At 38.1% G+C, this 15,216-nt stretch overlaps 1 protein-coding gene across 1 annotated transcript in view; it reads left to right on the top strand.

The window, feature by feature from the left end:
- DSCAM (DS cell adhesion molecule) overlaps window positions 1-15,216 on the top strand; it is a 181,528-nt gene that overhangs the window by 43,835 nt on the left and 122,477 nt on the right. The window contains exon 9 of the mRNA XM_065676987.1: window positions 3,313-3,486. Within this exon, the coding sequence (XP_065533059.1) occupies window positions 3,313-3,486 (174 nt within the window). The remainder of the gene's footprint in view (window positions 1-3,312; window positions 3,487-15,216) is intronic.

Genomic DNA, 15,216 nt, shown 5'->3' with positions numbered 1-15,216 from the left:
GAAAGTAGTGAAGGGGAAAGGGACCTGGGGGTCCTGGTGGATAGGAGGATGACCATGAGCCAGCAATGTGCTCTTGTGGCCAAGAAGGCAAATGGCATCTTAGGGTGCATTAGAAAGGGAGTGGTTAGTAGGTCAAGAGAGGTTCTCCTCCCCCTCTACTCAGCCTTGGTGAGGCCGCATCTAGAATATTGCGTCCAGTTCTGGGCCCCTCTGTTCAAGAAGGACAGGGAATTGCTTGAAGGAGTCCAGCGCAGAGCCACAAAGATGATTAAGGGAGTGGAACATCTCCCTTATGAGGAGAGGCTGAGGGAGCTGGGTCTCTTTAGCTTGGAGAAGAGGAGACTGAGGGGTGACCTCATCAATGTTTACAAATATGTAAAGGGTAGGTGTCAGGATGATGGAGCTAGGCTTTTTTCAGTGATATCCAGTGATAGGACAAGGGGCAATGGGTGTAAACTAGAGCATAGGAAGTTCCACGTTAACATCAGGAAGAACTTCTTTACTGTAAGAGTGACAGAGCACTGGAACAGGTTGCCCAGGGGGGTTGTGGAGTCTCCTACACTGGAGATATTCAAGGCCCGCCTGGACAAGTTCCTGTGTGATGTACTGTAGGTTACCCTGCTCTTGCAGGGGGGTTGGACTAGATGATCTTTTGAGGTCCCTTCCAACCCTTGGGATTCTGTGATTCTGTGATTCTGTAGTTTGATTTTGGTGATGCTCTACTCTCAAGTGACTATTTTAAAGGTTTTCCACTAACAGCTCTGAAATTTTTAAGTCAAAGAAAGTTTTAGTATGAGTAATGTAGGCAAAGCCATCTAACAAAATTTTGCCCAAAGTAACTCTGGGTGGAAAGGTCAGCATTTTTACAAAAGTCTGTATTTTGCTAATGGATGATTGCAATCTCAATACCTAGTCTAAGGTGCTCTGCAGGTTGATGGGATATATGCTACATCTTCCTTTAAAAAGAAATATGATATAACTAGTTTGTGAGCAAGGTTTGTGCCCAATTCTGAAATAATTACTGAAGTGAGGCCATCAGGAGTAAAGCAATTGGATCATAGTTCATTTGTAAGTACCACAACAGAATAGAAAGGGCATCTGTACTCCTGCAGGTAAGTTTGTGTAACTGGCTTTTTGTGTCCATGAAAAATGGAAAAAAACGATTCATTTATTTGTGCATCAGGATAGACAGGTAATGGAAAAAGACTTGCTGTCTCTAATTACAGTGGTCAATATAGGTACCCCATAATCAGCAAGAAGCTGTTGATTTAAGCCCTTCAGATTTAAAAACGCAATGGGCACACGCTGAAACACGGGAGCATTCTGAGTATAAAGAAACACATTTGTACTGTGAGGGTGGCTGAGCACTGGCACAGGTTGTCCAGAGAGGCTGTGGAGTCTCATCTTTGGAGATATGCAAAACCCATCTGCACGTGGTCCTGGGCAACCATCTTTTGGTAGCCTTTCTTGAGAAAAAGGGTTAGACCACATGACCTCCAGAGGTCCCTTCCAACTTCAGTCAGTCTGTGATTCTCTGATTCATGAGCATGGAGCCCTCTTGCAGATTCACACATGCATTTGTGTTTGATAAGCTGCTGTCACTGCTCAGGCAGGACTTTGTGTGTAATAGCAGTAACAGTGTAGAGTAAGAACAATGCAGAGTAAGAAACAGTGAAGGGTAAGAAACCTTTGCAAACTGGTATGCAAAATTTTGCCCACTTGTAACTATCCTCAGGAATATCAGCCCTTTCATTTCTGGGAACACAGAATTTTTCCTAGAATTTTTCATGTGAAGAAAAATATAAGAAGCGAATGCTTGCATCTATCTACTTGGCCAATCACTTGCAGACAGGTAGAGTTTGTGAACCATAAATGTGGCTTCCAACTAAATTACAAGGAAAATGGCTTATTAAAGAAAAGAAAACAAACCAAACAATAAAAGGGGAAATGTGATATGCATGTGAATAAAATAGTTGAAAAATCAACAGTCGTGATTTATTTTTATGAAAATACTCTCTCTTTAACATTCCTTAATTCACAATATTGGCCACCAGACCTTCAGGGTAACTGTAAATCACTAAAACAAACACATTTAGGACTAGAAGGACTCTCAGTATGCACGGCTGGTCTTTTTTAAATATTCTAGAGGTTCAATTCATAGGTTGTTATAACTTGCTATTTTATACTAAATCAGTCCCATAATATTTATTCATCGTATTTTCTCCTGGGCTGACTCAGCCAACTGCCAACAGTAATTAATGCTAACAGATATTAACTTTGTGTACAGAAAGATGTAAAAGAGAATTCCATTGAAGAAGACTACTTAATGATTTCCCTGAAAAATCCTGTCTCCTGCTGCAAAAGTAGGTTGTGAAAACCTTTGTTACAAGAACCGTACATTAGTATATACTTAGAGAGTCCCTAATGATGGAGGAACCTGAACTTGCAGTGGGCCTCTATGGCATGTTGTCAACATGGCAGCAATCCAATCCCTATTTCTAATTCACCCAGTATCTTATTTCCAAGGAAAAGTGGGTTTTTTCTTGAAACCAAAGTTGATACCGAATCTTTGGCTCCTTGTCTCTTTATGGACCTTCCATTTTTACATTACCGACAAACCTGACATCTCATATGTGCTTAGTGGTCTCAGCTTTTTCTTTTTCTGTATTTTTTTTTAACAATCCAAATAAATACTGGCTAGAAACATGGCAGAATAGAGATTTTATGTGTCATCAGTCAGCCAGCTGTAGGAGGAAACATGCAACACATGCAGTTTTCCATGTTACCCAAAGTTTTGTAAACAAGGTCCTAGAGGTCTCTTGAGTATACCATGTTTACTACAACAGAAACCCCTCTTAGTCATAAGAAATTCATTTGGTGTATGCATTACGGCTGCATACTTATATGACTCTTCAGCTGTAAATTTCAATAATTTATCAGCCTCTAAATGTGAAACAAATGTTGTTTTTCACCCATGAACAGTCTTAAATTTGTCATTTTCCGTCTCCCCATTTCCGGTTCTTCCTTTCCACCTTTGTGCTCCTTTTGCCCCTTTACCTTTAACATGTCAAATTACTCCTACAGTTACATTCCAGAAGCCTGTCTTCTATTTTATGAATTCAATTTTGGCAAAGAAACATTCCATTTGTTCTGATGATGTCAGAAGCCATTCATATTTTTATTGAATAAAGCATCTAGGAATAGGAAGCTACAGTTTCTGCCTTTGTTTTTTATTAGAAAAAGAAACAAAACAAAAGAAAGAAAACCTCTTTAATTCCTAACTAACCTATTTTCATGGGTGTCCTACTTTAGGTGCTGGGGTTCCACAGTTCCAGCCGATTGCATTGAATGGTCGTATCCAGCTTCTCACAAATGGCTCCTTGCTGATTAAACATGTGCTAGAAGAAGACAGTGGATACTACCTCTGCAAGGTCAGCAATGATGTGGGAGCAGACGTCAGCAAGTCCATGTACCTCACTGTTAAAAGTAAGAACTAAAACACTTCTCTGTGACTCAGATTACCATTGAGTGAAAAAGACTTGTCTACTGCATCCTTAGTTTAGAGGGAGGGCAGGTGGGGAAGGAAGTGACAAATTTGTTTTGTTGGTTTTTAGTGTTGGCATTCAGCTGCATGTGGTAGCACCTGGAAGTTAGTACAGTTAATAAAAAAACATTGTTTAGTAGGGGGAGAAAAGGGGACCTAAAGATGAAAAGGATTAACATCTCATTTCAAAAATTTATATGATATCTATGAGCTACAGCTGAGTAATGAAGGGGAAGTAAGAAAATTCTTGGTCAAAAAAAAAAAAAATCTTGGTAAAAAAAAAAACATAACAAAGGAGAAATACCTGCAGCAACTGTTAAAAATCTCAGAAGTTGAAGAAAATATGGATTTAAAACTCCCTTAAACAATTCCATAGGTAGATTTTATAGGTATAATTGCAGTTGATACCACAAGATACTATAACATACTATGAAATATTACAGATGCAGCCACAGTAGTCATTTTGACTTAGTCACTGCAAGTAACATCAGAAAATGCATCCAGTTCTGTTGAATTTGTATTGCATACACAGCCTCAACTTATCTGTACTTTCTGGGCACAAGAGCAACCTGATTTTTAGGTGCATGCTAGCTATAAGTCCTCCAAACATGAACATAGCTGAGAATATAGAGGAAATAGTTGTAGAGATAATATAATTTCTCACTAAAGAAAAGAAGCAGCTATTGACAGTTCAACATTCTGAATGTTCCTGGCTGACCTGTTAGACTAGTACTGAAGGAGGTCACCAAGCCATGCACTTTCATGTTTGTAAGATGACTGAGTGCTTTGAAGTTTTGAGATGTCAATTAGCCTGAAAAAGGTTTGCTCTTGAAAGTAAAAAGTTTTTTCTTTTTTTTTTTTTTTTTGAAAGGAAGGAAAATCCAACTTATTCTCCATTGGTGAGCTGTATTTTAGACCATCAAAGTTTAGGTTTAGGGGCATTGTTTGTTGTAATGTCAGAGAATGAATAACTAAATTCTTTGAAAGGAACAGTGTTAATTTTATTGGCTTTGAAAGCCTCAGTACCTCAGATGTCCTCTCCTCTCTGATATACCACAGTAGCTTTGTCTTCTGAAAAATAACATGATATCCCATTATCTCAAGCAACTGCATTAATTGCATACTTTTTTTTTGTTGATCAGTAGAAGTTCCAGCTTTTGCAGTTTCCATAACTGGCCATTCTGGGGCCAATCTTCAACTGTAGTAGCAATACACTGCTGTAATATGCTACAGAAAACAGCTTTCCTCTGTTTGACAGCTACACACACTGTCTGTCTGATCACTGCATGCAGTTTCATGTGTGATAAAAGAGCATCCCTTATCAAATAGGAGCAGGAGCTTCCCTGGAGAGTCAGTTGCTGTTTCAATCTAATGAAAACCCCTCCAGCTCTGAGATAGCAGGCAAGCATGTCTATACACTCTCACACATCCACACTAACACACGTACTGCTCCCAGCATGGATGTTAGAGCAAATGCCATTAGCGTGTTCATGTGTACACACAAGAGCATATGTTGGCTTTAGCTTTATAATCAAGCACACATTAAGGAGAAGCTGGTCTGGGGAAGTGTGCCATGGTGGGCTTCAGGTATAGCTGGATCCCCTCTTCTGGCAGTGTGATTACAGCACATAATATGTCAGGTGGAGTGACACCAAAGTGAGAGCCTGGACCTTTATTCTCTCTGATACTCTATCTTATCATTTGCCTTTTTCTTTTTCTCTCTAGTTGTTCTGACTCTTTTACCCTCACTCCCACAAGCCTGTTTCTTGACCCTAGTCCTCAGGTTCCTAGTACTAGATAAAGACCTTGGACTTCCTTGTGACAAATTGGTTTCACTCCTTCCCTCAGTCTACATATGGGTTGTCTGTGAACAGTAACTCAAATCATCTGATGAAAAAGTAAAGTGGCTTAGATATAGTCACTGATTGTGAAACTAGACTACCTCTCAGAAAGAAAGACATGGCAACAATGCCTTCACATCTTAACTGTCCCTTGTACCACAGATACCTCATGTATGCAGATGCTAACCATTGATAGCATCAATGCAAACTTAAAAAAACCCAACCTTGTGCATAGGTGATTCTTCTCCTCCGTGTTTGATAAAAGTTTTCACCTACTCTTTTAGTAACATTGTTGGATAAAATTTTGCCTTTCATAGATCCCGTGACAAATCTCTTAAGTGTGGCTGGATGCTTTACTCTTCCAGAATTTCCAGTTCCACCTGTATCTAAACAGAAAAGCTACTGACCTTTGAAGTCAAAAAAGGATAGACAAATGTTTGCTTTGGTTGTTCAGGAGTGGAGAGATTACCTCTAAAATTGACAGACCTTTTCTTAGTGAAGCCCATCTTCCCGCATTACCCAGCAAGTATGTCTGGGTCCCTGAGCAAAAGCAATCCCACGGGTGGGTTTGCCTTTAGCTGAAGCAGGAACAACACAGACTGTCTTCCCCAGAAAATTCTTTATGTGCACCACAGGAGCTTTATCCCCTTCTACAGTATGCAAAATTTCTGACTGGGCTGGGCAAGCCCAGTTGGCAGATCCTCTGGTGTTGACCAACCAGCTAAAGCTATAAACTGACTTGGCCTGATTAACAAGACTTTTAATGCTGAGAAAGAAATGGTAGTAATTTCAGATACATATTTACATAGAGCCTCAGTGTTTGTTACATGACACCTTCATGTCAGAGAAGCTGGTCCAACTTATATGCTGAAGGGAGATTGTATGAGGAGGGACTGCAAAGCAAAAAGATGAGAGCAAAAGGAAGATGCTTCAGGAATGCTAATAGAAATGTGGAAAGAAAGAGCTGTCAGAGTCAATGCTGAATCAGGAACCATAGGGCTAGAATGATAGCCGTGAAGGCAGAGCATCTTCACTTAGCAGCTGTTATCCTTCTTTTCTTTTCAAGAAATTGACATAAAAATCATGATCAGTGATTTTTTCTCTTCTTCTGAACCAATGATAAGTTGTTCTTGAATTCTGTATTCACTAAGACATACAATATTAGAAAATTATGAGAGAGATCTGGAATAAGGAATCTAATGCTGTCTTGAGAAATTACTCCTGGTGCTTGGGATGAGAAGAGTTCTAAAGAATTTCTATAAAGGATAATGAGCCTTTAGCATGAAGGGAAGAACTAAAATTATTTAAAGATTGCCTGGGAGTCACAAGGGAAGAGATGTCTGCTTAAAATGGACTGCCTGCCTGCCTTCATCTGAATAAATGTCATACTCCCTAATTCCACTTTAGGGACAATATATAACATGATAGAATGGCATTGTGAAAAAGATTCCCTGCTGAAAAGCGGGTTTCATTAAGGTATGTATGTTCCTATGTAAATACTCTGTAAAAGTTAGTCATGTTAGTCCTGCCCCTTCTCAAATCTCCCACTTATTTTCATGTCAGTGTGGAGCCTGAGAACATTTAGTCTGATAACCAAAACATTTCCAACAAATCCCTTCTGCCAAGAAAACAGAATTGCTCCATTCACCTACCTCTCAAATATGCTTCTTAACTATTGCATTATATGTGTCTAATATATAAGCCTAAAACTGTTAGACAGACCCACACCTTCTTTCAGAAGGAAAATACTAATCCCAGCTCATACTTTTAATGCTAAGTTTCTTAAACCATTTTTTTTTTTAACTTTAAAAAATTGTTATCTGTGACAAGACCTGCTAGAAAAACATAAAAGACTTTGGAAACAGAAGCTTTGTCACAGTGTAAAAGTGAGTGTACTGCCCTGTTTCTGCAGCTACCTGGGTCTTGGTTGTGTTAATTTACCACCCTGTATGTCTGCTGCCTCTGCTTCCCTTATAAGACCTCTCGTCCATGTTGACCACAACCTATTTCCAGCAAGATCTGTTTATTTCCATCTTCAGACAATTAACGGAATAAAGAAGCCCCCATCACACAACTGGCTATCACAGCAAAAGAAATAAAAAATAATAATAGTTATAAACACAAATAAACCCAAAACATGCTTATGAAGGAAGATTCTGAATCTAGTGAAGATGTTTCTTCCACTGCTAGCTAACAGTTGTTCCCCTGTGTGGTTGAAGCACTGCAGCATCTGTATATTAAAATGCATAGAAGTCTATGCATGGCTTCCTCTGTGAAACTTTATAGGGGCAAGATAAAGGCACGCTTTGGCTAGTCAGATGAGTCTGCTTTGCTGCAACACCTGCAGTAAAGCCAATGAGCTGTGATGGAGAGCTTACCGTGCTCTGCTCACCAGAGTGCTTCTAGATACTTGTTTTAGACTTTAGGAAAATTATTCCTTGTTGAGAATATAGGAAAATTGAGATCTCTCCAACTGCTACTTTTCCTTGTATATGAAAAGAATCGCATTTATAATATAATCTATCTGTCGTGGTTTAACCCCAGCCGGCAACTAAGTACAGTACAGCTGCTTGCTCACCATCCCCTACTGCCCCCAGTGAGAGGGGGAGGAGAACTGGAAATAAGGTAAAACCTGTGTGTTCAGATAAAAAACTTTAATAATTGAAATAAAATGTAATAACAATAATAAATTGCAATGAAAAGGGAGACAACAAAAAGAGAGGAATAAAACCCAAGAAAGACAAGTGATGCACAATACAATTGCTAATCACCCGCTGACCAATGCCCAGTCTGTCCTCGAATCAGCAATCAGCTAACTCCCACCAATTTATGTGCTGAGCATGATGTCCTGTGGTATGGAATATCTCTGTGGCTAGTTTGGGTCAGGTGTCCTGTGTCTGCTCCTGCCCAGCTTCTTGTGCCCCTCCTCACTGGCACAGCACAAAAAGCTGAAAAGTCCTTGACTTAGAGTAAGCGCTACATACCAATAACTAAAGCGTCAGTATATTATTAACATTATTCTTATACTAAATTCAAAACCACAGCACTGTATCAGCTACTAGGAAGAAAATTAGCTCCATCCCAGCTGAAACCAGGACACTATCTTTGCTCCATATATTTTCACAGTTCCATGATCTGTAAATATTTTTTTCTGTGGGAAAAAAACCACACCCCCCCCCCAAAAAAAAAACCAAAAACCCCAAAAACAACCCAAACCTAAAACCAACCAACAAACCAAAGTCCCCTGGTCTGTGTACACTGCTTTATTGTTTTATCTTCCTGATATTCTGCCATTTTTAAACAAAAGTATTTTTCATTTCTTTGCTTCTTCATACTTATTTTGCAGTTATTTCAGGTAGAGTACATTTTTGACCAATGACAGAATTTGGCTAAAATCAGTAGAAATGTCTAGTTGGAGTACTTGCATATGTCCTCAGAATTAAAGAGTAAGGGAAAAAGAAAGAAAACCAAAAATAACTGCAGTGAAGTGAAAGTACCCTTGTATCCCAAAATCTCCTTTCCCATGAACTTGTGAGCTGCCCTTTTCTACCTTTGCCCTTACCCTCATGACAGCTCTCTATTTCACCACCTATTTCTTGGCAAACAAAGGCAAAAACTATGTTAAATATGAGTATGTCAAAGAACTACAGTACAGCTCAGCTTAAAATCCAGTGGTGGTGGATTGTAACACTCTGTTTTAATTATTTATTTTCATTAAATGCACAGTCTAAAAGATGCTGTAAGAAAGATACAGTAAATCTTGGAAACACAAGAATTCTCCCTAGACACAAATACTTTCTCTTTTTAGTAAAACAGCCTTTTCTTTTTTTTTTCCCCCGTGATGAGGTCCTCCCAGTATGAGAAATGAACAGGGTCTGAATGCTGTTTTCTGCTTCTTCAGACCATTGGCACAGCTTTGATTTAGCGACTTGCACTTTAATCACCCATCATGTGTCATTACCCCAACAGGCGGCAGCAGCCACAAGATACAAGCTCCAATAAATTGCACTGAAAATCGCTGAAGCGATCCTTTGTTGATTTTCCTTTACAGCTATTCAATGGCAGATCGGCTGTCATAACAACACAGTGCCTGTGGCAACAGGGTGAAATTAAACGTGAAGTATGTTCAAGGTAGCTGGTAGAAAGCTGGAATATCCCTTTTCTTCTGTACATTCAAATGCTTTCTACTTCCCTCAGTAATGCCAAGCCTGTGGCAATTGGCTAAAACGAATGCTTTCTCTTGTAAGATAATTGCCAGATGTACTGCAGTACAAAATGCTTAAGTGCTTTTGTATGCAAATCTTTGCAATACTGTAATTTAAGGGGAGAGGTAAGGACTTCTCTTAAAAAATGTATTTTTCTAATTGGGTGCAAGGAAAAAAAGAATATAGCAGCCCTTTTTCTTTTCTTCAAGGCTGTTTGCACAGTAATGTTTCTAGCAGGAAGGTGAAACAGATTTCTCTTTAGCTAGCTAGCTAACAACGAAGTGCGCATAGGCTCTGCTGTACCTTTTCTGTTTGTGGGTTCTTTTTCAGAATAGCTGTATCTCTCAGTTTTATGCTGCCCAAATAGCAGCATTCGAAAGGAAGCAAGAGTGAGGTTTATTTTCAGAAATTTTCTTTCTATTGAAGTGCTCATAGTAGACGCAGAATATTGAGTCTTTCACGGAAAAACTGAGCAGTTTAACAAAGTTGTGATGATTTCATCTTTTGAATGCCTTCACATCTTCACGTTACTTAGAAAGTCTTCTAAGGGGTATGATTTGCAAGGTATATACTCTAGCTGCTATTTTATTTTCTCCCTTTACTGAACACATTAGTAATACTTACACACAGAAAAAACACAGATATTTTAATTGTCCTCCTTTCTCAATACCTCTTGTGTGCTGTTAAATTACTAGCTTACTCAGAGAAGGTTTCATGTGGCTCTCAGATTGCAGTAAACTCTGTGTCCAGCTTTGGCCAGCTGTGGTCAGTAGACTCCAAGCAGCAGAGTTAATTTCAGATCAAGGATTACAGCTCCTATGTCTCCGAACACTGCTGAAACAAGACTTGAAAATAACATCTGCTGTACTGTCCTTTAATTGAGATGGTAGTGTTGCAGTGATTTATACAGGCTAGATAGATAATCCATTCACAATAACCTTAATTGAGAAAGTAAGCTCACAAATTTCTGTATATTGTATTTGGCAAAAACTGCAAACCCTGCTGTGCTAGAATACAACAAATGGTAATACTTAAAGACTCTTATCTGGGAGGAAATATGCTGGAAATTATTCTTTCTGGTAATTTAGAAGGCCATTTTCTTGAAAGAGAATTTAAAACATAACTATTCAGGTTTAGGGTTGCCTTCATGTGACATGTGAACGAATACTTCTGAAACACAATATGTCCCAATAAACTTTTAAGAAAATTATGTGCTGGTAAGCATAGGATGCTTGACAGACAGATTTTCAGGATTACTCATCTTGAAGTTACCTATTACTCATCTACCAGGTTTAGTTTAGCAAACATTACTCCTCCTCCTAGTTTGATAGGACAGGTGGAAGATCTTCAAATCTCTAATAGTTCATTGTTGTCTTCCTTTCCACATCTGGCTGCAAAAAGTTTGAGTGCCCTGCTTCTAGCTCTGCCACTCTGCCCCTCCTGGGCTCTGTGCTGTTTCTAAGCCTTGTTTGAGAGTGGGAAGAGACCATCCCAGGGTGCGAATCACTGACAGACCCGCAGTAGCTCGGCCAACTCCTTCAGATGCAACAGCTTTGCAGCACACACTCAGAGCATCATATTCAGAAGCACAGCTGTGGACCACTTAAGTGGCTGGAGCTGGATGTGACGGCTTTAAGAGGCCGTGGTGGCATCTATCATATGAGACTGTATCAACTAGAAGATAGGGAGAGAAATGAATAGACATGGTAATTAAATTTGAACACATAACTCAGAAATTCTCATCAGAACACACCACTCATACAAAACAATTTATTTTTTTTCCTGACGTTTTCTTGAAATTATGAAGTGGTTCTAAATCTCAAAGTCAGCTACACAAAAGTATGCCTTCATATAAATAGCATTAGGACAGTGTAATGCTAGGTTATTTCTTTTTTTCCAAAGAATAATGACTAAACACTAACCATGCCAAATGTTCAGTAGTGATGTTTGCTGGTTTATCTAGAGTTAAGCCGATTTCAAATGCAGCATGTATGTAGGTACGGTCTCATTTTTTCTTTAATATTTACCTTAAGGGGCATTTAATGCTTATAGAGTATATAATTCCCTGGGTTATCATGTTTGTTTTATTAAGCCAAGTAGTTTTTCTGAGTAACATCTTACAATATAGATGCTGCTGTGAATATATCTATTTCATTTGTGGGGTGGGAGCTGTATGCACTGTGTTTGCTGGGTTTAATGTTTGCTTCTAGTGGAGGAAGTGCACGCGTGATCTATTGTTGCTTATTTTTACTTTTGCAATGTCATCAGGAATTGGGCCTACATCTCGCTAACAAAGTTTAAATAAACTTAAATCAAGAGATCATTGTAAAGCAATAGTGGGATATAAATTAATTTAGCTGTGTGTGTCTTATATATGAGTATTCCAATTCAAGAAAGCTATCTGTTATAGTACCATGGCTTTCCCTTCCCTTTTTCCTTTCCCATTTCCTTTCCCCTCATCTCTTTTCTCTGTGTCTAGTCATGCTAGCTTTAAGGTACATCTCATTTACACAGTACCTATATTCCACCAGGACAAAGCCTCAGGCTCAGAGAGGATGGTATTCTTGTCTCACATAATTTTCCCTTCACAGTCACTGGTGCTTCTTACTCTTCCTTGCTGTCGCCATTCTGCAACCTTACGTCTCTGCCACCACTTCCTCTTTTTTAAAAAGCCTTTTCCATCCATATTCATTCTTCTATTTATCCATTTCAGAGCTCCCCATTATTATTCTCATATGAGTTTAGGATTTGCAGAATACTGTTTGAACAGCAAAAATAGTGGACATTCTTAAATGACAGTATTTCATCTTACATACCAGAGGTTCTTCTGTACTTTGAATAACCCAATCACAATCTTTTTCAGTACAGGACCTGTGTTTCAAAAGGTTATTCACTGTTTTTCATTATTAAATGCTGTTGTGGGACCTGCATGGTGATTCTTTATAAATTTATATTGTATCTATTTATTTATTTAATGTGGCTGATTTTTTATCTTTAATTTGATGTATAAACCTAAGTTTTGCATAAAAAAAGGAAAGAGACAATGAGTTATAACAAATATATACATATATTTCACAATATCTTACAAAATATGCGGGATATAAACTATATTTGACACAGATAATTGACACAGATGGCAAATCAGTTACATACATTTTTCTGTATAATGCTCCTGTAGTAAAAGAAAAAGTAAAAAAGGTAGTTTATATGCACATATTTTATGCTTTGGATAAGAGTTTATTTCTTTTCAAATTTATCAGATGTCACTGTTAGCCAATGACAGCCTTTTACAACTGCTTGCATCAGTGCAATTTAAAGCTTTTTTTAAAGCAAGCGATTTTGCCTTGAAATATAAAGAAAGTGTTATTTTTTTTTTCTCTTTAAAATAGTTTTTCAAGAATTGAATGCTAGCTTTGTTCATATCCCTCTGTGAAAATCCTGCAATGGTACTCAATATATATACTGCGCATAGATTCTGTGATAATCAACAAAAAAACAAAAAATAAATTCAAATCTGGGAGGTCAAGGAAAGGAACAGAATATACAAGGTAGGAAGTAGAGCTGTCTACAAGCTGAAGAAGCTGTATACAGGAGAATTTAAGGGATTGCTTCACATACCTCTTCCTGCTCTGAATGTCAGGGATAATCAGAAGAAAGGATTTACAAGTGCCGATTTTCTTTCAGCAATTTAGATGTATTTGGTTTGTGGGAGGCAAGTTTTCTTCCCCCTAAACTGTGTTGCTAAACATTACAATTCATCTTCTTCATCAATGTCTGAGCTGCCTTCTGATTTTTCATACAGTAATTTGTTTGATATGTGGTGCTTGAACATATCTTAATCTGTCACTTTTATGTTTCTTGGAAAAAAAACGGAAGTGTCCATTTATGGCCATAGCAATTGATTTTGGAGTGTCTTCATGGTGTAGATAACTAAAGCATGGCTCCATTTTTAGATAAATCTTATTAGGATCCTGCAGGGTTAAGGAATGAATTGATTTAGTCTGTCAAACCAGGAGATAATGAAAGAATGAGCTCTTACTGTTGGCCTAATTACTTATGATTAATCTAACCCAATCATTTGTGTTTTTTTTCTTTTAACTGTCTCCATCAGGCCACAGAAAAATTAGTCTTACATTCACTTTTTGTTTTCTTTTCCATACTGAGAAAGAATATTTGATCATGTAGGAGCTGTGTTGTCCAGGCAGTATGTACATCTTTGTAACATTAATTTTACCTTCTCTGTCATAATTTATTCAGTGCTTACCTTCTACCTGGCAAATTCCTGGTAGCCCCTGGGAAAGCAATGTTGTGTAACTGTATGGGTGTAAGGTGAACACATGACCAAATTCAGAAAAGAGAAAAGGTTCTTCAGGGAGGGAATAGACGCTGTAGTTCCAACTACAGTTCTTGACTTGTGAAACAGTATTTTCCATTAACATTTTTAGCTTGTTTGGAAATGTGCAAACCTTCCTGCTGATTTTTCAAAAGAGTAAGCAACGCAAGAGTATCCATGAAGAATTTAAATGTTTATTGAAAGTTGCCCACTCTACGCATTTATCAGAACATCAGAACAGAACTCCCTGTGCAGGTGCAGGTGGGTCTATGTGATTTAAATTGTTTTAGCTGTGACAGCTGTGAGTCTGTATCCTGCCACATTTCCTCATGCAAGCTGATGTGTTCTCAGGCAAGCAAGAACGCAGCCTAGTTTGTCAGTTATTGGCAAAGATGTTATTTAAATTTCTAGCTTTTATGATTGAAACTTCTGCTGTAAGTTTCTGTACTTCATTTTCCAAAATATCATGTTATGTCATTATGCTGTAAAAGTCCAGGAAGATCTCATTCTCTGTTTGATCTATGTAAATTAATGGCCTCAGTTACCAGTATCTCTTTGTGCCTGTATGCATGAACATGTTTGCACTCACATAAACATGTTCTTTGATGCATGCTGAAAAGAAAGGATGCAAATAAAGGAACAAACCCCACCCAGATCTGATCAGATGATAGAAGTTTTTCCTGATTGTATTTCTTATGCTGTTTACTTAGCTGTAATGAAGCTGTCAGGGACACACACAACATGATTGATCTTTGGTTCATCAGATGGAGGTTACCGATTTCAAATGTTTTCAGCAAAAAGCAATTACACATCAATTTTTTTTAGCAGGAAAAAAAAAAAAAGTGCTATGATGGGATACCTGCTTTCATTAAACACAATTCTTCTTGTCTGTGACATTCCTGTTTTTTTGTTTGTTTGGGTTTTTTTCCCACTACATTTAATTCTTTAAGTACATCCTCAAAAAAAAAGACATCTAAGCGTTATATTCCTAAAGCCATTTCTTCATCCTTAAAACAGAGCCCTGATTTATAAAAATAGTGTGTATGCAATTGTCTTTCACATAATCGGTGACATGCTAAATTATACTTAGCAAAGCAGATAGCTATCAAGGAATTTTGTCATATATTTCTAGGAGCTGGTTTGGGGTTTTGTTGTTGTTGTGCTAAGGTTTGATTTATACTTTAAAGGAGAAGACTCTGCATATTTATTGTATGCCATGCTCTGAAAGCTGATGTAATTAAGCTCCAGCAAATGTTGTAAGTCTTTGGAAATGCAGCAATTGATGTAAATAGT

Source organism: Lathamus discolor, chromosome 4 (genome assembly GCF_037157495.1).
Source record: "Lathamus discolor isolate bLatDis1 chromosome 4, bLatDis1.hap1, whole genome shotgun sequence".
NCBI lineage: Eukaryota > Metazoa > Chordata > Aves > Psittaciformes > Psittacidae > Lathamus > Lathamus discolor.
Note: the sequence above shows the minus strand (reverse complement) of the source record. Positions and strands in the feature narration are given on the sequence as shown.